General features: G+C 32.0%; 2 protein-coding genes across 9 annotated transcripts; one reads left to right on the top strand and one right to left on the bottom strand.

The window, feature by feature from the left end:
- Positions 1 to 11,677, bottom strand: LOC148599858 (uncharacterized). 2 transcript variants are annotated; one of them, XM_088558791.1, is made up of 2 exons: positions 11,525 to 11,677; positions 1 to 6,603 (listed from the first exon to the last, which is right to left on the bottom strand). In XM_088558791.1, exon 2 carries the CDS (start codon positions 6,597 to 6,599, stop codon positions 5,094 to 5,096), a length of 1,506 nt encoding a protein of 501 aa, XP_088414917.1. In that variant the 5' UTR covers positions 6,600 to 6,603; positions 11,525 to 11,677; the 3' UTR covers positions 1 to 5,093. The 2 variants fall into 2 exon arrangements, with proteins under 2 accessions (XP_088414917.1, XP_088414918.1); XM_088558792.1 differs by lacking the exon at positions 11,525 to 11,677 and adding an exon at positions 7,734 to 7,851.
- On the top strand, positions 11,234 to 25,397 carry LOC148599857 (uncharacterized). 7 transcript variants are annotated; one of them, XM_088558798.1, is made up of 7 exons: positions 11,234 to 11,533; positions 13,134 to 13,234; positions 13,820 to 15,933; positions 17,364 to 17,952; positions 20,547 to 20,728; positions 22,155 to 22,315; positions 23,370 to 25,397. In XM_088558798.1, exons 6-7 carry the CDS (start codon positions 22,165 to 22,167, stop codon positions 24,572 to 24,574), a joined length of 1,356 nt encoding a protein of 451 aa, XP_088414924.1. In that variant the 5' UTR covers positions 11,234 to 11,533; positions 13,134 to 13,234; positions 13,820 to 15,933; positions 17,364 to 17,952; positions 20,547 to 20,728; positions 22,155 to 22,164; the 3' UTR covers positions 24,575 to 25,397. The 7 variants fall into 7 exon arrangements, with proteins under 7 accessions (XP_088414924.1, XP_088414926.1, XP_088414922.1 ...); XM_088558800.1 differs by lacking the exon at positions 11,234 to 11,533 and adding an exon at positions 12,143 to 12,402 and having other exon boundaries at positions 23,463 to 25,397; XM_088558796.1 differs by lacking the exon at positions 11,234 to 11,533 and adding an exon at positions 12,152 to 12,402 and having other exon boundaries at positions 20,547 to 20,636.
- Positions 25,398 to 27,218: the final 1,821 nt, after the last annotated feature.

Below are 27,218 nucleotides of genomic sequence, written 5' to 3'. Positions count from 1 at the left end.
TTTTCGTAAAATATGTTTTATTTTTTTTTTTACACCAGCAGTCTGAATACTATTACATGACAATTTACACAAAAAAATATCAAATTTGCTTGGATTAGAAGTAAAATTCTGGATACTTGAAAAAATTCAGGAACAATAACTCTTCTCTTCTAATATGGAGGACTGGAATGGCTTGATAATGTTTCACAGTAATTTTGAATTGAAAGCATATTTAATTTACACATGATCAAAATTGATATACATGTATTATTAAGTTATTGCAATAGTAACTTCAGAACTTTAACTTCTATAGCATTGAAAAAAAATTACAAAAAAATGAAGTGGTAAATGTTGTTAAAATATTGTAATAAAGTGTACAAAAAAGAACAAAGAAAAAAACCGAAACAAAACAAAAAAAAAAAACAAAAGTCCCCACTATGAAAAAAATCTTGATGATTCAAATTCTTGTTTGTTCACAGAAACAAAATTTTACTACTGATGAATGATGGACAGCATTGACATGGAAGCAAAATGGATTATCTCCCTTAGAACTATCTGTACAATGTAATACAATATACTTTAGAATAAATATTATTGGACTGCATCTCTGTTGATACTAAATAATTAAGTTTAAGTTTTAAATCAGGAAAAATGCATGTCCATAACTTTAGAATAAATATTATTGGACTGCATCTCTGTTGATACTAAATAATTAAGTGTAAGTTTTAAATCAGGAAAAATGCATGTCCATAACCCACAAATATGACAGAATAATTTTACTCAAGGATACTTTCTTTATTTGAAAAAAATTATACTTTGATCTCTACATCAATAGATTTGTTCAGAATAATTTTTTAAGAGAATGTAAGAAAAAATAAATTTTGACAGAATTAGCTGCCCTTGAAATGTTCATTTTATGTGCATTTCATTAAGATTATAACTCACCTTACCAAAATTATATGCTTTTAAAGTGCACTGTGGTGTGGTGTTAAAATAAAAAAAAACAAGTAATATTGACATATAATTTTTTTTTTGCCTCATAACAATGTTTTCCAATTTAGCCAATTACCAATAATGTTTTTAAATTTGGAAATCTCTACAACTGAATGAATAATTACAAATGAACACTACATGTACATGTATTTTATAAGTGTTATTAACTTCACTCTTCAACATGCTGAAGTGCAAGTTCAAACAAATAATCAAGACACAATGTATAATACATGAAAAACCTTTGATAGCTTATTTCTGCATAAATGGAAGTTCTCGCTAGAAAAAATAATTCCATCTTAAAAAAAGAATCCGAATAGTTTGCCTTTCATGCGATAATCCATAATTGAAGACTCCGTGAATCAGCAAAGTCTCTAGAACTATACGCAATCTTTAAAGTTCATGTTTACTTTGTCCTGAAGATGAATACATATTCCGCAGACTCTATTGGAATGTGTCACAATTTTGATGGACATTAAATATTAGGTTTGTCATTAATATCCATATTGATCATGATAAAATATGTTGGATTCGCCCATTATCGGAAAATCCAAATTCACTAAGTGTTTAAAACCAACTTCCACCATGCCTTGGCCATCTACATGTAGATACACGAATATTGTTCCTAGTGTATCAGAAGATAAATTCCAAATCATTCTACCATTCAATGTACATGAACATGTAATTCCATATGGCTAGACCTCATTAGTTCTAAAATAAAAACTGGGTTTATTCATCTCAGGAAAAAGCCTTGTTAACAAGTCACTTGAGATTTCCTATTAAATTGTCAGACTTAGGTGGAATTGAACTATAAATAATTGATGTAAACATATTTACAGTGGGTATCCAGGGAGTTCATGGGGTGATGGAAAATTTGTGTTACATGTATCTTCATTCAAAATATCCAATGAGCAAATAATGACCTGAGTGCCCTTGGGGGAACCCCCTTTTTTTAAATTTTTCAATCAAACTCTGCAAGTACATTGTACATCCACACGAAAACGAAACATATATATTTACAAAAAAAAAAATAAAAATAAAAAATAAACAAATATTGTAAATAAATAAATGTGCATTCTACTCATGCCATATACATTTATATACTGATAAAAATTACATTTAAACTAGATGATGTACTGTACACATGGTAAGTATTGAAGAAATCTCCATGTATTTACAATCAGTGAAAACAATTTTCAGTTTATTTACTTAAAGACAAAAATATTTCAAATTTCAAGAAAAAAAAATGAATATACATGTAACTTCAGAAGGATTTGTAAATGTACAGTACATGAAGAAATGTATTTAAATTTAAAAATACAAAAATAAATTTGACTTGCATGTACATGTACAAGGATATCACAAGTTGTCAAAGTTGAAGTTGAAATGTCTTGTAAAACAATTGAAATCCTGGACAAAAATAAAAATGAAGTATAATACATGTTTTTACATAACTACTTCTTTTAGAGTTTCATTTTAATTTTTTGAAAGTATTGTTTTTATAAATAGTCAGTAAAAGGATACATACATGTACATGTATTCATAATATTTATAACTACAATAAGTTATAACTATTTGTTTACAGTGCCTAAAATGTTCATTGTTTTAAAGAGTCTTTTCAAAGAATATACATGTACATGTATATATGATATTCATGACAAATAACAAATAAATATTTCTTAAATCATTTGAGTATGACTAAATCAAAGATAGAAACACGAAAATGATAAATACAACTATATACATGTACAACAACAATGAAGTGAACAGATTTTCACTGATGACACATAGATACATGTATTTAAAAAACTTGGTGAAGACCAGGACTTATTAATAAAGAAATATGAAATAATTTCAAAAAAAATCAATCATTTTACTATATAAACTAATTTTGTATTATTTCTTTTAAAGATCTTTAATTAAGTTAATTGCAAAATGTATCACATTTATGTAAATAAAAAAGTAAAAAGTTATTAAAGATAATTAAGTAATTAAATTAAAACATTTTTCTGAAAAACATTTCTTAGAAAAAAAAAGATAATTTCTGATATTGTTATAAAGATTTCTGATAAATTAAATCATTATAGATTAAACATATTTTATATATCTTTAAATCTGAATTTGTTTAATAAATTAATATTGTCTTAGTCCATTAAGAGAAAAAAAAACACCAAATCATTCTAAATGCACCATTCAAAGTACATATACATGTTATAATCTTATTAGTCATAAAAATATGAACTGGCATTGTTCCTCACATGAATCATTCATTAGATTTGAACTAATTATAAAATACAGGTATAGGTGTCAACATAATTACAGTGGCGGATCCAGGGGTTCAAGGTGTACCCCCCCCCCCCACACACACACACAATAATCATTAATTTTTGTAATCTATGGACCTTAATGAGCAGATAATAACCTGGCACCCCTCCCCTTTTTCATAATTTCTCCATCCACCCCTGTTAGTGCTAAATATATAAAATCAAATACACATACATGCACATATATATTTACAACAACTGACTTAAAAATCAACATTTATACATGTATTTCTTTTAATTATTGAAGTTGCAAGTACATGTAATCACTGTTCTGGGTAATTTAATGTCCTCAGTAATATCTTTCAATAATATACATGTAATTGATATTTCAAGAAAAAAAAACAATAAAATTTCTGTAATAAATCAACCATTTAAAAAAAAATATGTTCATTGTAGTTGAAGCAATGAAGACTTATAAGGATATCACATGTTGCCCAAAAAAAATTCTATTAAATTAATTCAAACCATGACTAAACAAATGCTACATGTACATTACATGACTGTACTTTTTTTTAATTATTGTTTTAAAGAAAGTTATTTTTAAAGGCCTACAACTAAATACTGGGTATGAATAAATCACTAATACAGTACATGTACATGTACTTAATTTTTACCACATTCATATTTTGATGTTGTAACTTGTAATGGTGTTACATATTTACACAATGTAATACTAGTATTAAAATTTTTAATTTTAATTATTTTCAGTTTTCAAACGAGAAAATTTCATTTATTTAGAAACATGAAAATGCAAATATATACAACAAAAGGCAAAAATTATTTTCAATGATGATACATCTACATGTAGATACATGTACATGTATTTGACAATCTTGATGAAGACCAACACTGATTGATAAAAAAATATAAATTAAATTTATTTTACATTGTACTCAATATGAAATTTCTCAGTACTTTTTGAAAGATTTTTTAATAAGTTAATAATTATCATATTTTTGTAATCTTATGCCAAGATAAAAGTAGAAAGTTCTGTCAAATATTGTCAAGATTTTTGAAAATTAAGTCCAAAAATTAAATCATGTTTCTTTTCTTTTAATCAAGTTAATTATCATATGAACAAATGTACGTTTATTTATGTCTGACAATTAAAACAAAGGTGAAAATGCCTGATATTATTAAAATTACTTTAGAAAAACAAACTTTAAATACTCGAATTCACCTCAGCCTGTTTTTATTTTTTAGAATTATCTTATATCATATTTCTGCTATTTACATTTAATGAAAGAAAAACCCGAAGTTCCGAATGAAAATGTTACACCTGGTACCTAATATATAACTTACCACATATAGTATTTAATTGGCAGGGAACCAGACATGTGGCAGGAAATCATGGTATTTCAGCTCTTCAATTGTGAGATAATAGGGAACATTTCAAAATACCCATAGAAACAAGATGGCGGATAAACAATACGCTCAATGCAAAATTCTCATAAAAAATAAATATGGAAATATTTCGATCTCGGAGGTAAGAACGAAAAATAATTGTATGAAAGTTGTAGTAAAGAACGACATGAATAAAATGGCATTTTTTAAATAAACTTATGAGTAATTTAAAAGATAATTAAAACAAAATACTGCAAACAGCCTGAGGTGAATTCGAGTATACATATAAAAAATAAAGTCCAAAAATTAAATCATGTTTCTTTTCTTTTAATCAAGTTAATTATCACATGTTTATTTATGTCTGACAATTAAGAAAAAGGTGGAAATGTTTTCTTACCTTGAAATTGAATTAATCTCAATAATTTGTTTATCTCAGTGTTGGTTCTCCATCAAAAGTCAATATACAGTAAATATCCTGACCACATTATCATCAACAACAATGAGGAGATGGTTCACTTTATCATAATGTACACACAGAGGGTAAAACAACCCATCATCTCCACCGGCTACAACTTCATGTTTATCTCCATCCCTTGAAATTAGTAATAAATTATGTTTGTTATAATTACACACAAAAATATTCTGGTGTTCATCCATTGATATTCCATGAGGCCATGACATTGTATTGTGATCCTTGAATGTGAAGATAACTCTGAGGTCAGAATCTAAGACAGTAACTGTGTCGTTGTTGTTGTCAGGACAGGTATAACATATTCTGTTGCCATCTGTGTCTATACATGACTCACCATCAACAGTCCGGTCATCATGGAGTTTGTCTATTTTTTCTGTATCTATATTAATTTTTTGGATTCCTACCTCAGGTACACAGAAGTATAAATGTCCATCACTATGTGTAATTCCACTGACTTCACTCTTTATCTGAAGTGTTTTAATGATTTTACTCCTGTCTACATCTATGATGGAGATTGTTTTATGGCCAAGATTAGAAACAGCAACATGGTTCTCATTGATGACTGTTACATCCCATGGTGCTACTCCATTAAATCTGACTGATGATTTGTGTTGACCATTACTGTGTAGTATGTTTACTACACCATTGAGCCAATCAGTCAACACCAGGAGTCCATTAGGCAGCGTACAATAACCAGTACACAAACCTTGACGTTCTGCAAACTGTTGTTTAAGTGTCAGTTGTCTGGGGAATATTGTCTTCACTTCTGCCTGACCCATGTTTGGTTTGTTTATGTCTATGGATGTTGTTTGTTTTTCTCTTGATACTTTAATGTCACACAGAGTTTTTATTCCAAAAATTGTGTCGTCTGCTGTGATGTTTTCATTCATTTCTATGTCTGTATTATCCATGGCTCCTTTTTCATATAATTTGTGTAAGATTTCTACTGATTCTTCAACTTCTCTCTCCATTTGTTTTGTTGCTATGAATGTTTGGAAATTTGATGCCTGTTTCTTAATGAGTTCCTCCTGTTCCAACAATTCACCAAGTTTTCTTTTATTTGATTCTAGGATTTTTGTGGTGGCTTTGATTTCATTTACATTTTCATTTACAACTGAATCTAACTCTGATAATGTTTTGTTTTCTAGTTTCTTAATTTGATCAATAAGATTTTGTGTTCTTTTTTTCACCTCTGTTGATAGTTTTTCCTTCTTTTTCTGTAGTTTTTTCACATTTTCTTCCCTATCAATGATTGCATTCAAGACAGCTTGATGATTTGTTTTTATATTGGTCCACAAATCCTCGAAAACTGCAGACGATTTTACTTTACAGATGACATCTTCTATATCTAAAGTGTCTTTACACTTTTTATGGGACTCCAGTCGACATTTTTGACAAATAACACAATCGTGTGATCTACAGTAATACTGATATCTTTGCTTGTGTTCTTCACAGTCGAGTTGAATTTTTTTGTTGATGAATGACGCCATTTTTCTGCAATATAAAGTGAAAAATATGAATTTTAATTTTATTCCAGGAGACAATTATCTTAAAATCAATTATATATTGCTTAGTATTTTTGGGATTTGGCATTGGTTATATTTTTTTGTTTTGACGGTGGTGGTCAAAGCAAAAAATTTTCTCCAGCGTCGAATCCAAAAACAGATTAAGCTTGTTACAAAATGTATTTTTTATTGACTTTTGAATGAGTTTAGATCTTTCATACTGGTTAAAATCAGTTACATACAGCTGTGCTGTGAAACGTAGCTTTAACTATTATTTTGTGATTTGGCACTGGGGATATTTTTTTCTTTTGACGGCGGTGGATTCAGCTTATTACCAATTTTTTTTTATCAACTTTAGAATGAGTTTATATAAACCTTTCTTCTTTCAACTACCCTGCACTTTTTATGAGCAACTCGGCGGGTGTTTCTAGAAAAGCAGAGGACACTTAACCTATTTTTTATGTATTGTTTTAGTTACATATACTTCATGTTCTTTTTTTTTTTGGTATATGTGTTTTCCATGTATTGTCTTTGTCACTGTATTACTTTCTTTTGATTTCTGCTAGGACCTTGGTTCCCTTAATTACTATTCATACAGTGGGTTAACCCTCATGGAGCGGAGTGGTCAAAATACTAAGCCTCTTGACCTGACTTGGCAGATACGTACATCAGTCGTTTGAATTGTAGCGACAAATAGCAATATTTGACTCTTTTCTTGCTATTTGTCACTAATATTCAAATGACTGTGCGTACATGTATATTAAGCCCTTGTTTTCCGTTAAAAAATCCAAAGTTGTGATTACATAGGTTAAACCTACTCCAGCAATGCCAGAGGCGATTTGGCAAGCTATTTTCTGACTTGGTGCCATCCTAAGAGTTGGGGTATGGGGGAACGGAATTCAAACTTCTTACGTAGGAGTCAGGTTAAACCTCTCAGAAATCTCAAATTTAAGTACTGGCATGTCTAATCCCTTTCGGGATCGGTGGTAGTCAAAACAAAAATATACCTCCTGCACTGAATCCCAAAAGGTTACTGTCATGTCTTAATTTGGCACAACCGTATATATAAGTTTGAAAATCAACACAGTTATTGAGGGACAATATGTTTGTATGACTTACAGACATGCAACACAGTCAGGGATTTAAATTAGCGGTGTTTCTGCGCCTTTCAGACAGACGCGGAGTTGCTGTTTCAATGATGACGTCAGTCTGCGAGTCTCACTAATTGACGACAGGAAGTGACAAAAAGCGACAAGAAACAAAAAGTGGAATAGCCCAAAGGCAATTTTGTTTTCATTTAAACAAAGGCATACAATTGTTTATTTATGTGTTTGATTTAAAGCAAAAAAAAAAAAAAAAGGAAAATATTGTTTTAAAAAAACAGGAAAAGAATATTTTTAAGGTAAACATGTGAAGATAAAAGGTTGTTTGAAAAATTGCACTATAAAGGCTACCTCAATATTAACTAAGTTTGTTGTCTTGAAAATTAGTAATAAATTATGTTTGTCATGATCACACAAAAATATTCTGCTGTTGATCCATTGATATTCCAAAAGGCCGTGACAACTGACTTCGAAATATGTCATCAAAATTCATTGAATATAAAAGATATAATGAAGATAACAGTGAGAGGGAATTATTTGTGTAAATTTAAATACTAACATATAAACAAGAAAATATTCAAAAAAAAAACAAGGTTGTCAGAAATTTAACACAATGTCGAGTTACCGGTAATACTAATTACAACTATGCGCCCTGTATCAGTGGCTTGGGAAAAATATATATGTATATATACTGTGATGCAGTAAAATTCTACATGATTCTGCAAAAAATCAAAAATAAATAAAATTGCATTTTAGCTTAAGTCAATTGATAATGTCTTGACATATTTGTACATTTAGCCGAAAGAAAGAAATATTTGTAATATTGAATAATACATAATCAGTGACAGGAGAATAAATAGGTTTGAATTCTTTGGTACTTGCTTAATTGTCTTACTAATAATTTATGTAAACAACTGACACTTTATAGAGATTGGTAAAATGTATTTAATTGCTTTGGGTAATAGTTTCCATTGTTTAAGGATAAATACATTAAAACAATATTAGACATGAAAGATAAAGTAAGTTTGAGTAAACGTAATCTTACAAAACCAAACGTCCCATATACTCAGGCGTTATGAATATTCATATTTGGTCATTAAATAAAATTAAGAGATTGCTTTGGTAAATAAAGACAGGTCCGACAGCACGTGATACTGTGTTTTTAAGGGAGCTCAACCCAGCCCTGGCATCACTGTGTACGTTTAGGACAATAAAGAGTAAAAAGTTGATATCTTTATTTACCAGGTACGTGAACAATTTAAATTTGATATTTTATTTCCAACTTTTATAATTAGAATTTTAGAAGTAATGTTTTTAGTTGAAGTTCCATTTAAAGCAACTAAGTAAATATAAATATTTAAATTCTTATTTATCAAAATGAATAAACGAAAAAGTATATAAATTAAATAAATAAAAGTATAAATACATGTAGTATTACGCTTATATTATTAGAAAAATATATTTTGATCATTGCATGTGTACGTTTAGGACAATAAAGAGTAAAAACTTGATATCTTCATTTACCAGGCCAGCCTCGAAAGCATGCAGTGTGCGATGGGCCACGGACACAAAACAAAAATAAAAGTATGGCAGAGTCACAGCAAGAAAATACCAACACCGCTCCACCAGACTCTACCATTAACTAGTTTTCCCAAACACCAAAATGTCACTCGAAAAGAAAACTATAGTGACTGTCCATTAAAACGTGTCGGAGGGGGAGGCAGTCGACATCTCGAGGAGCTATGCCATGCCCTCGACCTCTCAGCTCCGACCACACAACTTACGACATACCAATACACCCATTTTTTTAGAGTAAGGCATATTGCTAATCTTGGTATTATTTTTTCAAGTTTTCATATCTCTCTAGATAATAACCTATTCTATAATATATTTGAACTAAGTTCTTCTATGACAATGCATGTTGCTATATTTTTCTTTAAAGGAAAAAAATCACCCTTTCTTTTAATCATACTACTTAATATTGTTTCCAAATAATTTCGTTTTTGTTATTTCACGTAAAACATGTTTCCATATTTTTATCAATTTGAAAACACATCAAATCAAATCTAATATATATAGATATAGTTTCTTTATGAATTGTAGTATCTAATTTGTTCAAACGGTTCATTGGTCAAATTGAAAAGATGTTTTTTTTTAATTTTAAATTTGTATCAGTTGACTTCCGTTTTTTTTTCTAAATTTTCCTAAAAATAATTAACTCATTTTTTCAATAATTATATCATTTTTTTCCTATGTCACTTTATTTTGCCTATAAATGAAAAAAAAATGTCGCTTTAATTTCTCGAATTCTTGACCTTTCTTGTCCCCACTTGACACCTCTTGTCACTAATTAACTATAAATTTCTATAGGAAACATTTTGTTATAGTTTGCCAAACAATGCGACATTGAGTCACGGTAAGATAGCTACTTGTTGCAGTTTGTCTTAAAGCTTCCTAGTTCAATCATAATACAGAGTATCAGAAGTACCTGTAAAGTCCGAAACGAACTCAATATAACATCAAACGAAACGAAGAACGAAATCGAAAGAAATGAAATATAACAGAACCAATCAAACCAGATCCATTATTTTAATATAGAAATTGAAACATATCCCAATAATCATTATAATTAATATGATTTTAGGCTATGACAATGATGGACGGAGCACTTGTGCAATCGTCTACTTCCATCAGAATATTTTAGCCATTCATAGTTCTGGTCTTGCATTCTACATACATTTATATAGGTCGCTGACGCTCCGTTCAAACAATTAATTGTGTTTTGGGTAGGAAGGAAAAACTATTTGAAAATAATATACGTTGTGAAGTGGCTCAGTTAAACGCACATAAGAATAATGAATAAGTTAACAATAGCCACATTTAAAGGGAAAAAGGGAACTACATACGACTATATTCAAGTTACCTATTCATTTTTAAATGCATAATAAACCATTTGATGTTTAACTAGAAATGAAAACCCAGCGAGATTGTAAATAGTCTTCAATCAAAGAAAAGGAATAATGCCGAGTACTTATTGGGAAAACTGTCTTATGCAGGCCTTGAGGCCTATATCTACCTCCTTAAATTTGAATTATTGAACAGACAGTTTCAACCTGGAGGTCGATAAACTGAATTTCGACGTGAAAATTTAAAAACTGGGAATGGTCAACTAGTAGTTTGTAGTTCAATTATGGGCTATATCGGAGTGTTCCATGTAAACCGATATCGAACCTGAACATTGGGCAAACTGGCACGCTACTATGATGCATTATAATGCATTTTGGTGTGTGTGTGTTTTTAAATATCTTTCATAATCAGAATGGTGAATTTAAGAAAAATAAAACGATGAGTTTAATATTAACCATTTATAACAATAAGCTTATGTCAAGATCGAAGATTTGAATTCGATTCCCGTACTTTCCCTTTATTCCATATTTTTGCAATACGACGAATATTTGAGGCGATAAAACGATCGATATATATTGATTCAGTACATGAGTACTTTGATTCTACACCATGAATCATGTTTACCATTGACAGTGTCTGAATTCTACGTGGATTGGTACTTGAATATACATGTATTAATACTTGTTATACATGAACTTAACGACTGTACACTGCATGTGGCAGATCTCATTCTGTTTTGATATTTCAAAAAAACAAACAAACAAACAAACAAACTAGTCTTAGTCTTAAAGTTTGACCCTTGACATATTTATGAACAATTATGAAATAATAAAATACGGACAATATAAGGAGACGGTACAATGAACTGAAGTAAATGCTGAATGGAAAAGTAAATCTTACTCTTTACTGGTCAGTATTCCCAATTAACACGAACTTATTTGAACGTTAGTGAGGAAAACGCCCTGTTGGTTTAGTATGGAATGTTATCTTTTTACTTCCTGGAATAACCACAGATTACACACGACTAGTTATAGAAGCTCATAGGGTACACCCGATTCCTAGTTTTTTTTCAAAATAAGTCAGAATAATTGGTTAAAACTCGTCTTGTCGACATTTCAAAGGTCAGAATGTTGTTTTATAAACAAACATGTCGACTTTTATCATCAATTATTTCTCGTTTTTTTTCCTAGTTCAAATGATCGAAGTGTGTGCATTATGCATGTATCATGGCGGCTTGTTTTTTGTCAACTTTGTAAACCACATGTCCACATGTTTTATTTCAATACACAATTAAGCATGCGCAATCACGAATGTCGAACGCCTGTCAGATCGTTATTTACATCGGCTAGTTCTACTTCGCATCAAGAAATAATTTGCTGAAAGATAATTTATTTGAACAAAATACATCTTACTAAGCTAATATAATATTATTTCCACAGAAAACACAATATTAATGCTACAGGCGTATGCTTTTCTCCCACAGGCGTATGCAGTCGTATTTAAGTAGGACCGGATATATCTGCCAATCAAAATCGAGCTACGTAAAGGACTTCGTCGACATTAAAATGATATTTTTTAAATAATTCTTCACTTGAGAAATAATTTCTTAATTTGTTTTTTTATTAAATCATTCAAACAAATACTCTTTTCAAACTATTTTAATTCAGTTTCATTTTAAATTTACGATTTTCGTCGTATCTCGAAAATGCCCGTATGTAAATACGATCAACGGCGGAATGCTTGAAATCGAAGTGCAACGAGAAAACAATGACATCTTGGTAGGTATCTGTCGAAGAAGCGAAGTTATATACCAAGAAATATTACAGTTCTCCATGTATGGTGGGAATATTTTACATTTGACATAAACAAAGTTCAGATGACAGCTGCAAATTCCAAACAAGAAAATTATTGCCTTTCCTATCTTAGAAAGGCTATGCTGCGATATTGATAATATAATCGGAGTTATATTTTTTTTCTGAGGCGGGTTAGGTTCTTGACAACAACAACAGCGGAACAGCGGAGATACACGTACGTACATCCACGTGTTTCCCGTAGTTTTTATAAACATAGCATTCACTTCTTTAAATAATTAAAACAAATTAGAAAAAGTCTTGAAAACTATCAGAAAAGATGAATTTATTTCTACTGAAATGTAATCTTAACCCATATTTCCTTATTTGTTTGATTGAATGAAATGACGTGTTTTCGCCGTAAGGACAGTCACTTTTTTTTTACTTCTGGGACATGACTTTTTTTTCGTTAGTGTATTGGGAAACCTTAAGGGAAATTTAGAAAGTACACATAATAACCGTAGAGCTCGCAGCGCTCGCTAATCATTGATTATTATGGACAAATGCTTCAGAAATAATAAATTGGTGATTTGTAATTTAAGTAATGTAAATTTCTCGACAAATTCTCCATGACAATCAAATACTGAATGGCAGTTTCTCAGTACTTCATTACATAGTGAAACCCAACAATTTAATTTTATACATTCATTCTTTTTAAGGTATGGGTTGCAGTATACAGAAATAGTGATTTTTTTACTTGTAAACATTGAGGTTTTGAGAGTATAATTGTACCAACAAAGATAATCAAAGATAATGAATAGTGAGTTGCAGACTTATTGTCCAGTCTGCAAAATTAATTAGATTACTTAAATAATACTGGCCATTATCAAAAACTAATAATGGAAGTGGTAACAAACATACTGTATGTGTGGTATTTATTTCATGCATTCTAAAGAAAGGTGTTGGCATTTTCTCTTGTAAATTGTGGATTGTGATGGGTATACAATACTGAATATTTCTTTAATTACCCTTAAGATGAAGTGTGCAAATTTAAAAAAAAAATGGTAGTAATTCAGGAATGCCTGTCTGTGCTGTAATATTCTCAATTATGTGATGAACACAACAGGTTTTGAGGTTGTGTAAACTAAAAGAGCATTACATCCTTGTAACTTCAAAATACAATAAGTTAGCATTTAATAAGTTTGTGATGTCACTGTCATACACATGTGGAAAAAAAAAGATGAAAAATAACTTTCTTTATGTAATCAGTCAATATATTAAACTTAAAATGATTTTTATAATACATGTACTACCTATGTACATGTACATTATCATTCATGTATCATTGAGCAACTAGGACCCAAACAAGGGTACATTGTATATCTAGTCTAACTTTTGATTTCAGATGAGTCGTTTACAGTTTGTCAGAAGAATTGAAACCAGATTAAAGTCCTTGTATAATGTGGATGCTACTCTATGTGTTTTAAGCTTAATACTCTGATCTGAGACACAAATGCAGATACATGTATTGTAGTATAGTGCTTTGATTGAGAACCTTGGAAATTGTATTAGTTCAGACCCTTGAGCATAAATGTAGAATTTTTTTTCAAACCATTATACATGCTATGTTTCTATTGAAGTAAACTTTACAAATTATACTGTACAATTTGATATATGGAGTCTTGTTTAAACTATTTAAGAGGAAATATTCTAAATCCAGCTTTTCTATTATACTTTAATTGGAAAAAAAAATTCTTAAGTTCAATTTTCCAAATGTTTTTCGTGTGAAAGTCCCTACTTTCTGAACATTTTCTGAGTGAAAAAAATTTGAAGTCCATATTTTCCAAACATTTTCTGAGTGAAAAAATGCCCAAGTCCTCACTTTCAAAACTATTTCCAAAATTAAGTACAGATTTTCGAATAATACATTCGGAATTCCAAACTTAAAGCTCGGAATTCTGAGTAAAGTCAGAATGTCCTGCTACGGGTTAACAAAATAACAAAAGCAAATGAGCAGCTCGGACTCCACTAAAAACTTGGAGCATGGACCTGGTGCACCAGTAGGGTAAGCTCCTCTGCTTTTCTCGAAACATTAAAAAACTTAAAAAGTGAAGTCCGGTGTAGACAAACGAGGAAAGGAAAACTATGACCCGTTGAACAAATCAATTTTCATGGTGCAGATGGATACACCATAACGATCCACGAGTTCATGATGACGACCATAAAACTTATGTAGTGATGACTTCAATCTTGTAGCAATATAACCTTGTTCCAGAAGCCTATTTGTTAGAGTTCTAGCGCGATGCAAAAAGTCTGCATAGTTTCGGCAAGCTCTGGCATAACGTATGAGTTGTGATATGAACACTCCATACGCAGGTGCTGAATGGATGTTGCCACATATGAAAGGAAAGTTGACAATTATGAATGAAAAGTCTTCACGTTTGTCGTAAAGTTTGGTCAATAGTTTAACTTTACCATCGATTTCTAAGTGTAGGTCAAGATATGAGGCTGACTTCACAGTGTCTGTAGTATCCTTTATCTCAAGTTCTTTTGGGTAGATGCGATGTATCAAATCCCCGAAATTAGGATTATTTAAAGATAATACGTCATCTGTATAGCGGAAACTGAGATTGAAGGATCTAGCCAAACGATAGTTTTTTTCTTTCTGATCAGATCAGCTGTTAAGTCAGCCTCATAAGAGTGAAGGAGTAGGTCAGCAATTAAAGGAGCACAATTTGTTCCCATTGGAATGCCGACCGTTTGTTGAAAGAGTAATTAAGGGAACCAAGGTTATAGCGGTAATCAGAAGAATGTAATCCAGGGACAAAGACCAGACATGGAAAACAGACATACACAACAAAGAACATAAAGTAACTAAAATCATACATACAAAGTAACAAAAGTAAATGAGCAACTCGGACTCCGTCCAACACGTCCAACACACTTGACAAATATGTTGTCGATTAAAAATACCAGAATTTTGTAAACATCTTCCTCTGTATATTTGGAAGAAGATTTGGAATTATTTCTTACAAATTATGAGGAATCTCCATCAAGAATTACATATTTGTATCTAGGTGTACTATATTTTTTGGAAAAACAACGATGTATAAGTCGGGATTTTAACTGAGTATGGGGAATAGAAGTATACAGTGTTGAAAAATCATAGGTTTTAATGCTATTATATTCAGATAATAGTCTTAAACTAATTGTCTCCAAAAGATCTTTCGAATTTTTCAGGATCCACATTGAATTAATACCAGTACGGGAGTAACAAGTGTTGTGGTAGGACTGTAGACCCTCTTTGATAGTTGTGAGTATAGAAGTTTAAAGTTTTGAAAGAGGTTTGGTGGTACATTTTGCAGATCCAGCTATGATATGAAGTGGAGTTTAGGAATCTAGTACATAGACGGTAAATCACGATCATCGTCCTTGGTACAGAGACCAAAAGGGGATAGCACAGATTTATGGTTTTCCAATACCTCTTCTTTGGAGAGTGTGGTAGCAGTATACATGAAGGTCTTATCACTGCTATTATTTTCTACGTCTACCTCTGATAATAAAAATTGGATGTAAAACGTTTTGCAGACAAAAACAATGTTGTTTTGGGTTGTCTGCTGCTACGACAACATATTTGCCTTCATAGTAGACAATGTTTTTGCTACATCGGGGTCTTTGGAAAGTGATGTAGCCTTGGCACTCATTGAACTACTTAAAACTTTCATTCGTTTCAAAATTAAAGACCTCACGGCCTTTAACCACTCTGACAGAGAATCAATGTCTTCTTGTTCTCATTTTATCCATTTTCTTGCACAGTCCTCGACGGCATCCATAAAAACTTTAAAGTTATAATTCCAATTTATGGAGCGTGGTTCACGGTGCTTGGGACCTTTAGAAAGGATATTACGCAAATATTCGTTTTCCATGATGGTTAAATCTCCCGTAACGACGTGACCAGAAGGACTATATTTGAATGGAGAGGTTTTGCAAGAACAGTCAGGTGGTTTAGCCTTGACGTTCTAAGCGCTGGTTTTTCTATGCTATTACGCTGAAGAAGTATCAATTACAGCATGCATGATTTCTTTTAAATGCAAAGATTCTTTGTTTAATGTATATCTCGCTCTGGAGGATAATATAAGATTCAAAATTTAGGCATATTATATTGCAAATGAAGATTTGCAGTTCGTGTATGTCACATTATCCAAATTTAATCTGTTTAGGTATTTTCGAAACTACACTTAACAGTTGAACGTGTAAAATTGGAATATTCTGATATGCAGGTAGCCGAGAAAACGCTGTCGACTAAGGTATTGAAACAACAGAACTTCGCCATTAAAATGAAAACAACCTCTCTTCGTAATACTGCATGCTTTACGACACACACACACACACACAGAGAGGGGGGGTACCGCGCGGGGTACATTTCATCCGTATTTAAAAAAAGTTTCTACTATGATAATTATATAAATTGGAATGATGTTTTGCTCACTATTTAAAAGTACATAAATGATTTTCATGAACAAATAATAGCCAAGGACGTTAGTCGGTCATAATCATATTTAATAAATACATGTACTACATTATGGTTATACATGTATTCAAGGATTTATATATAGCATCTAACTCCTTGATTTATCGTATTTAGTATATATTCTTAGCACGAAAACGGCAATTACACCAAGTAAAGGAACAGTCAGTTGATCATCATGATCGTCCGCGTAACTCATATCGGGCGTTAGATTAGTTACAATGCGTTACGAAAGATTTTTTTTTTTTTGGGGGGGGGGATGGGGGCGGGGGAATCATTGAGTTTATATCAACAAAGACAATCAAATCATATCCTCGAAGCTACGTTGTGTTAGCTTTATAATGCACGAAATATCCACGACTTAAGTACATTATTTTAATATGGTTTTGTTTACATGTAGCTTTTATCGTTGTTTTTGCAGATTCTATCCAATATATTGGCAGTAGATCTACTCCTACAACGTAAGAGGTTGGAATTCCGTTCCTCCATACCGGCCATCCAGTCAGAAAATAGCTTGCCAGACAACCTCTAGCACTGCTGGATGAGCAGTAGACCCAGAGATCAATCGAAAATAAACTGACAAAAATAGGCAAAAATATAGTCTGGAAGCAACCCCTTTTAATGGGCCATACTAGAACACCGGACTCTCCCTTTTCTCTGGATATACATGTACCTCCGATCAGGAAATTACTGCATCATGGAGAGACTAAATATGCTACAAATACGTATACATTCCTCGTGACTTTTTTCTGGATTTATTTTAGGTAGGGACAGTTAAATGGTCGGGGACATGACCGTTATCCCTGGTTATACGTGGGCTAACGATAGCTTGAATTATATTTTTTTTCTCGCCATATGTTTTTGTGACGGCAGTGCCGAGTGACGAGCGTAAATCTGATGATTAGAAATATAAACTGTTTCCCTTCCCAGTAGCAATTTAACCCAAAAATGTGACAGATTCGATTTTTAGTTGTTGGCATTTAATGCAAAATTGCTGATGTTTAGATTATGTAAGTTTTCCAGTTATGTATTATTTGTTTGTCGTTAATATTGACCTTAATAAAGTGACTTTATGTTTTCATCGATCACTGTATCATAGTATGGTCCATACTGACATTATTGTTCATAGCCATAGCATTTAACAATATATTTTGTGTGAAGAAGTTCAACAATTAGGTAGCTTCATTCATAGGGAGAACTGCGGACCTACAGACTGTAATTAACTATGAGTTATTTTAAGGCATTGGCTGCCTGTCCACATGGTTCTATAACATAAAACCACACATTTTATGTTTATCTTTCATGTTTTCATCGGATATTTTCATGTTTTGTTTATAGTCAAAATGCGAGGTTTTATCATTGGTCCTTAATTTCAAGGTGTAAAAATCAACTTTAAATTAAGACATTTTAAGAATATTTTTTCAACAAAACTATATAATTACAAGAAAAAGAAGTCTAATTTATCCCAACAAACCTTGTTTGGAAGATAATATTCCCGAATGAAAACACGAAGTGATCTGGCCTAGAAGCTGATATCGTGTTATGTTACGGCTGACTGCATTTTCGTATTCATATGGTGGAATGAATTTTATTTAAAGGTTAAAAGTTTTTTTTCATTCCAAAGGCAATGATCACAAAAAATTATGAAAACCTTAATTTTTTAATTTTATTATACTACTTTTATACTCACCACATGATTTTCAAATATATTTTAACTTTGACAAAATGATGTGTTAATGAATTTCGTTGCAGCATTAAAAATCCTAAATATTTGCTGATCGCTATTTGGAAATGTGCTTCTCAGGACTGATCGATTCTGGTGTTAATGGAATCTTACAGGTGCTCATTTAAAAGCAAATTTGGATGTTTGTAATGGAATTTCTGCATCTGGTAAAACAATTATTTTACAGCCAGGTCTTTTAACTTTGTACTTCAATCATTCTTAAATATTTTTATTTGTTATTACGTTATATCTGGACAAAAACATCCCGCAGGTCAATTCGCCGGAACGTTACTCCCGCAAAAGGGCGTCCCATGATAAAACCTCGCATGTTGATTATAAACAAAAAATGAAAATATCCGATGAAAACATGAAAGATAAACATAAAATGCGTGGTTTTTTGTTATGGAACTACCTGTCCACGCAATTAGTGGACATTGAGCCTCAACACTATAGGCTAATTAACCACACATCCAGTTTTAGTCAATAACACACAGAATCATGATTGAAACGGTTCATTTACGTAAATAATGTGGAAATTGTGAGAAATTCTTTTTATACAAATAAATACAAATTGATACAAATACAATTTACATCGTAACAGATGTAACAAATAACAATTAAAATTCATTCAGAATTAAAACAAATACACATTAATCCAACTTGAAAGACTCTTAACAAAGTTTACACATCCAGAAAGATTGTGTTGGTACATTAATCAGTCCGGCACATTTTAAATGGTAGATGTGAAACATATCCAATCACACTGGTCCTCCTTTATAGAATCTGAAAGTTTAAAAACATTTCATGTGTTTTTTAACAGGTGGGATATTTATATTTAACAACTTTTTAAACATCTGGTAAAGTCACTATGTATCAACTTTGACACCAATCATCAAACTTCTGTGATTTTCTTTGTCTGACCAACATAAAACCTGTCAATTTTTAAAGCACAGGGGCTTGCTCCCACTATCAAATATGCAGTCAAACTAGTACACATGTATAACAATAACAGAAAACTGTTCAGTTTAACAAATGAGAACACAGGTCAAAATGGCATTTATAGTCATTCATTTGCGGATAAGTTTGACATTTCCTTTCCATCACGATTCCATATATTTTTGACACGAACCAGATGACTGTGGATGATTAGACTGAAGGTTGGATAAATATATTTCTAATAATAGCTAAATATTAAGAAATAATTTAACTTTTTTGTACAAAATCAGATAATAAGCCACTACTTGTAATCTGAAAAGTACATGTATTATATATTGTCTTGGAAGCAAAACTTCTGCAAGCCTGTTGCGATTTTTACCAGCATTGGCATTTATAGTATAGAAAGAAACATACTGTAATTGATCACTGATATGGTGATGTACCAATTTAGAGTGGCAGTGAATATCATTTTAGTCAATGAAGATATTTTTTAAAATTTTTTTCTGCATTTAAAGTAATAAATATTACCACTCCCAATACTAGAGAAAGTAACACAAATTCTCTATTAGAAAAAAAAACTATTTAGAACCACTCTAAGAGTCGATACACCACTATGTCTGTGTTCAGTCACAGTATGTCTCTTTCTATACTGTATGTCTTTTAATTCCTGTACGTTTACTGAGAAAATTGATAATCTGAGGAAGTACAATGTATTTCATTCTTTGGAGACATAACTGGCATTTATCATACTAAAATTGAATCACATTTCAAAATTATGCTCTCACTTATTATATTGCAATCATGTTGTCCATCCTTCAGTACATCCGTCAATCTGTCCGTTGTTATTTTTGTAACAGATTTCTCAGCTTGAATTTAGGAGGAAATGCTTACATTCGTGGCATATTGCTTTTTCATATTAACATTTATTGTGTCTCTTCTTTTTAGGTTTGTCCCATATCTACTTCCTGTTTACTGAACGACTTTGTAGCTTTTTACGTGCTGCATACTGGAAATTTTTCTCAGCTTCTACTGGAGATAATGTTAGATACATTTATATGGTGTACTGCTTCTTCATGGTGACATGTACATATACATTGTCTCCCTTTCCCAGCTTCGACTAAAATAGTGTGAGTGGTGGTATTCTGAGCATAATGTAGTGATTAACATTGATTGTTCTAATCTCCCTCATTTCTAACTGGGCATTAAATCAAATAAAATGGGATTTTGCTTTTAAGTACCATTCCATGTAAGAATCAGGCAATGGGTGGCACATCATATTTCTCAATTTTGTCTTTTGCGCCTCAAATATATTCAATACATCTAGAAAACAACTGAAAAGCTATTTAAATTTATTCTGAAGCATCTGTGACCTAGATATTTTTTTACTGCCTATATAAAGAAGAAGTGCTGGAAAATTTTCCTGTGATTTTTCCATAATGCATTTCAACTAAATTTGACCTATCATTATATTAAAAAGGCAAATTTTACAAACAGTTTGATGGTTATTTCTGGATGTTATCAGGTATAAATACTTGGTTAATGCAATAAAATCTCTGCGTTTTATCCCTTCATGTGCCACACCTTCTATATATTTTGCCTGATTCTTAGACAGAGAAGTACTTAATGCTTATTCAATGGTTTTTGAAAGAAATAAGTACATAAATGCACACTATATATAGGAGCATTGTTTTATTGTGTGTTATGCTGATTAGTGTGTTTGTATGTACGGGGAAACCTGAAAGTCTCAAGCAGTGTACCAGGCAAAAACAAGGCAGTAGGTGGCACATGACAAATTTTCTTTTCAAAAAAATGTTCACCCATGTCATATCACAAATGGCCATCCTTTCTCAAAGTTGAATGTTAGTTTCGGATTAACTGCAGCATTATAAAAGAGAAATGAATTATATATAAAGCATTGAAATTCATTGAAAAAAGGAAGATAACTCTTTAATTCAAGCAAATTTTGCTTTTTTTGTTAGGGAACTTTAAAATAATTTTCCAAGCCATCCATTGTCAATTCAAAACAAACTATACTTTTTTACATACATATGGTATACACATTACATCGGAACTAAAAATTCAGTAGGATAAAATCTACCCTGTGCCACTGATATTATATGATCTGTCTGATTTTTACACAACTCTTATAAATCATTGGAACATTTGTATTCAGCATTCTATATGAATCTCTTATAAACATCAAAGTAACTTGGACTGATTTCATTCTGTTTTAAATGAAAGCTTGATGCGCTTTGGTGAAATTGAATAAGATACGAACATATCACTGATTTCAAGAGTTATCTCCCTTACCCTAGGTCTACTTCCTTAAGTAGAGTTCCAGGTGTGGATCCAGGATTTGGGTTGGGGAGGGGGCGTTTATTGAATTAAATGCAGTGCAAAGCAAGGCAAAAAATATTAAGGGGCGAAACTTGGGGTAAAATTTTTTTATTGATTTAAGGGGGGGCGTATACCCGGTATGCCAGTCCTTGGATCTGCATCTAGGTTCAATTTATACAGATTTGGTTGCATGTTGCATTGTTTCTTGTTTTCTAGTGTCATAACAATGAACAGTGTGAATACAAAGGATCTCATCATGTATGTTGACATGGTTGGTGTGAAAAGAGAACTGGGTGAAATTAATCAATGTTCTATGTCTGGAGACCTTCAACCAGAAGTTAATGGCAAAGATGTGGGTTTTGGAGTTGCCCTTTCAGGTTTGTTTTTCAGTTAGTTAGTGGCTGAATCAATAGGAGACAAGTTACTAGCCAAACATACATGTATGTCAATTATACAAAAAAAGTTACTTCTCGTAACTTTTTGGGTCTTTGTTCCTTCTGGATCAAAATACCTTATGTCACTGGAACTTCCTTCTATTTTTAAACACGGGAAATATAGTCCAAATGTTGTTATTCAATACCTCTTTTATAACCAGTATATCTATTTCTGACAATTATTCAACTCGGTAATATTCTATTATTTCTGCAAAATAAAATTAAGATCTAGTCTTCAAACCAACTGAAAATTTGAAGGACTCCTCTTTGGCCTTGAAAGATGTTTAGTAATAAAATTCATTTAGGGAATTTAGTTCTTGCATTAATGTGTCAAGAAATATTTAATGTGTTAAGCATGTTCCTTATAACATAGTTATCAGTCAAAATCTCCATCCTACACATGTACCATTAATAAAATTATAGTCCATGATTAGATAATTGATTGAAAAAATATTTAGGCTGAACAAAAATAATGTTGTGTTTCAGGTCACCCATCTAAAATTTTGGAGGGTCAGTAGTAGGGATTTTTTTTATCTTTATATCTATTTTCAGATGAAATAAGTGTGACACTAAACTCAGAAAGCAATAAAAAACAAAATCTGCAAAGATTAAACATGTGATAGACTTAGTACATGGACAAGAGCATTCAATAGTCTATTTACGATCGATTCTAAATATAAGCATCCAGTATTTTTAACTTGTTTTTCCATCTAGGATAGAAAAAAATATCTGTGTCTTTCTTCTTTTTTTTCTTTAAGACAGTCAGAAGCTTTTCTATTTCAAAAACACAAATAAAAACTTTTGGGTGGGGGTCTGAAGGAGGATCGGTTGAGTGTTTGTAAACATGACAATTTTTTTTATCAAATTTGAAATATTTTTACCCCACTTTTTATTTTTGGTTTAGACCCTCAACCATGTAGAGTAGAGAAATTGAACTCATTCTTGCAGAGTATAACTATGAGCAAAAGGTTACCAATGAAATACCCTTTATTTATAGCTGAAAGTCGTGAAAGTGAAAGTGAAAGTAATGTTGAACATAATGGCGGTTTGTCATATGATGTGGATAATTCCAATTTTAAACTGACTTTAGATACTTTGTATAATGGCATAGAAGTCACCACTGCTGGGGTTCACCATGAATTTGACGCAAATTTTAAGATGTCAGGAGCAGTAACTCTTACAGACAAGCCTAATAGATGCAATATCTGTGGTAAAGGGTTCAAGACCAGCAACTATTTAAAGTACCATATGAAAATCCATAATAGTGAAAAGCCTTACGCATGTGATGAGTGTGGGAAAGGGTTTATCCAAAGTCATCAGCTTTTACTCCACATAAAAAATCATACTGGTAATAAACCTTACAAATGTGAACTATGTAATAAGGCATTCATTCAGAACTGGCTCCTTCAAAGACACATGAGAACACATACTGGTGATAAACCTTTTATTTGTGGGCAATGTGACAAAGGATTCTCCTTAAAAGGTAACCTTCAAAAACACATGAAAATACACACTGGTGAAAAGCCTTATGTTTGTGGTGAATGTGGAAAAGGATTTTTGATGAATGGTAATCTGCAATCACACATGAGAACACATACTGGTGACAGACCTTACATATGTGATAAATGTGGTAAAAGTTTTAGTCACCAGGCCGAGTTTCACAAACATACGAGAACACATACTGGTGAAAAACCATACACATGTCATGTCTGTGGTAAAGATTTCAGACAGAAAGGGGATGTCTATAGACACATGAGAATACACATAAATGACAAACCTTACAAATGTGAAAAATGTGGGAAAGGATTCAACCAGAATAGTAATTTGCATATACACATGAGGATACACACTGGTGAAAAACAATTCAAGTGTGAAATTTGTGGTGCAGTCTTCAACCTAAATGGGAATCTTAAAAGGCACATGAGAACTCATTCTGGTGATAAACCACACATGTGTATTGAGTGTGGCAAAGCATTCACTGAAAAAGCTGATCTTCAGAGGCACATGAGATCACATACTGGTGAAAAACCTTTTATATGTAATGAGTGTGGAAATGCTTTTAGTCAGAAAATTGACTTGGAAGGGCATATGAGGACACATACTGGTGAAAAACCTTACACATGTGTGACATGTGGAAGAGCATTTAACTTCCAAAGTGCATTAAGAAGACACAAGAGAACATTTCATGATAAGAATCCCTAAGTAACACTCTAGCTAAAAATCATGCAAAATGCAATTCATGATTTGAAAGCCTACATATTTTTATTTTTGATATTTTGTTTAAAATGTTATTATTTAGCAGAAATTAATTTGTGGCTTTTCGTATAACCTGTGCTCTATGAGGTAACAATTATATAGAATGTTTTGCAGAATTCAAAATTAAGGGAGATAACTCTGTAAATGATACTAAAATACAATAGAAACTGTTTGATTTTCAATGTGGATTATCTCCTAAGAGCAGACAGATTTAATATAATATATTTCCTCATTTAGACCCACAATACAACTTAATAACAAAAATAAAAATGTGTAGCCTTTGCATGATTCTTTCCCAGACTGTTACTTAAGATCTGACCAGTTATATAAGAACCAGGCACTTGATAACACTTTTATTGTTTGCAGAGCTTATTATGCCCACCACAAAATGTTGTATTCTCCCAAAATTGATGTGTCTGTCAGTCTGTTTGTCCACCCCCTGTAGGTTTCTAGAAGATGACTTGAAAATAGAGCAATGAATTTTTCTTTTAAACTTAGCGCAGCTGTTAAGTACCATGATATACTGGTTAGTTTGATTATCAGCAAAATCTGATAAGAAGTTTTCTAGTTTGGATACATGTATTTTAAATATTTTGCCATCCCCCTTTTTCACCATTATGGCAATGTATCACTTAATATTCCATTTAACGCCCTATTTTAATTTCTGAAAAAGACCCAACACAATGGTCATACTGAATATTTACAGGTTGTAAGATATTTTGAATTGAAAGTAATACTATGAACAAATCAAATCCAGAAATTAAGAAAACCAAGACCAAGAACAAGTCCAAAAAATCAAAGGAACCAGAAATCAGTGATAGATTCATAAATAAAGAATATAAGGGCGGTACATATCGAAATGTGTAAACCGTACCCATACAAACATGTCCCTTTACCCGAATACTCTTTTGCCGATTTCTTCATTACAACAGTCCAAGAGTAATCAATGCAAGGAAACCAAGATGCTAGCGGAAATCAAAAGAATGCAATTCAGGGACAAGGACCAGACATGGAAAACAGACATACTCAATAAAGAATATAATATGACTAAAATAATACGTACAAAGCAACAAAAGTGAATGAGCAACTCGGACTCCACTAAAAAACTGGGAGCATGGACCAGGTGTATCGCTAGGCAAGGCCGTAGGGGATGCGACGGGTGCGATGGCACCCCTATTTGAAAAAAAAAAAAACAGAAAAAAACTTTGATTTACATTATAGCCTGTAATTACAGATAAATCATACCAGTTAATATATCCAAGTAAAATTGTTCATCAGTGATCAGTTCGCACCCCCATTCAGAAAACCTGGCTACGGCCCTGGTAGAGTAAGCGTCCTCTGCTTTTCTAGAAACACCCACCGAGTTGCTTATAAAACATCGAGTCCAGGGTAGACGAAAGAGGAAAGGAAAACTATGGCATGTTGAACATAGTTTTTATGGTGCAGGTGAATAAATCTTATCGACCCACGCGTTCATGATGACGACCATAAAACTTCTATAGTGATGACTTCAATCTTGTAGTAACACAACCCTGTTCCAGAAGCCTAAATGTAAGAAGTCTGCATAGTTACGGCAAACGTAACGTATGAGTTTTGATATGAAAACTTCATACTCAGGTGCCACAGATGAAAGGAAGGTTGACAATACGGAATGAAATCATCGCGTTTATAGCATATTTTTGTCAATAGTTTTCCTTTTTCTTCGATCTCTATGTGTAGGTCAAGATATGAGGCTGACTTCACAGTTTCTGTACGTAGTGTCCTTTATCTCAAGTTCTTTTGGGTTGATGCGATGTACAAAATCCCCGAAACTAAGATTGTTGATGTGGTGCAATAGAGGTGGACTAGTCCAGTGATTTTCAATTTAACTATAAAAAATCCACCAAAGTCGATGGGGCACATACCCTTGAATCCTCATTTGACTACAAATAGAGATATGCAGCTTGAACCCAAATAAAAATAGTGGTTTACTCATGTGCTCTTGAAGGGTGAGCAGTTACTGCTTCTTGAAAGGCATCCATTGTGAACAGCATTGATACAGTAACAGCTACAGGCTGGTGTAAAAATCAGGCTTGTCCAAAAGCAACAGTAGTGCATGCATATCCAACAAGTTATGCCGTCTCTATCGCCAAAATAATTCTTTGCACTTTTAAAAAGGTTTAGTTACATTGTACACGCACGTTTAATACCGTTTGCTAACCGTCAAAATTTATCTCTTTCCACCACAGAATCTACGAACTGAATTTTTTAAAACTATTTTGTTTATAATTATTGGTAGATGTTTTGAATAAAATTTAGCAATGAAAAGTTCAGTATCAAATTTTAGTTGTATCTCCGCCTGCCTGGTTTTTAAATTGACATATTCTGATATTATCAATGAGTGGATGGTTTTTCATCCCATCTGAATTTCAATTGGGACGCATTTTTTTTTTTTGGAATTTGGTTTGTGAATTTATATATATGGGACATATCTGTATGTTGTAAGCGATTTTTATTGCTATTCCGATGTCAACATTCTGCTTTGATGGGAATATGCCATTTTTCGATGAATGGAATGATAGGAAATTATTTCGTCACACAAATCCCGACT

Source organism: Perna viridis, chromosome 13 (genome assembly GCF_037379345.1).
Source record: "Perna viridis isolate PV_CMFRI_1.1 ecotype Kerala chromosome 13, ASM3737934v1, whole genome shotgun sequence".
NCBI lineage: Eukaryota > Metazoa > Mollusca > Bivalvia > Mytilida > Mytilidae > Perna > Perna viridis.
This window is presented reverse-complemented; position numbering and strand designations above follow the sequence as displayed.

Bases quoted from the DNA above. Each gene is read 5' to 3' on its own strand.
- LOC148599858 (XM_088558791.1), bottom strand. From the start codon at position 6,599: ATGGCGTCATTCATCAACAAAAAAATTCAACTCGACTGTGAAGAACAC.
- LOC148599857 (XM_088558798.1), top strand. From the start codon at position 22,165: ATGAACAGTGTGAATACAAAGGATCTCATCATGTATGTTGACATGGTT. The intron at 22,316-23,369 runs GTTTGTTTTTCA...CTTTATTTATAG, and splicing joins TTTTGGAGTTGCCCTTTCAG to CTGAAAGTCGTGAAAGTGAA.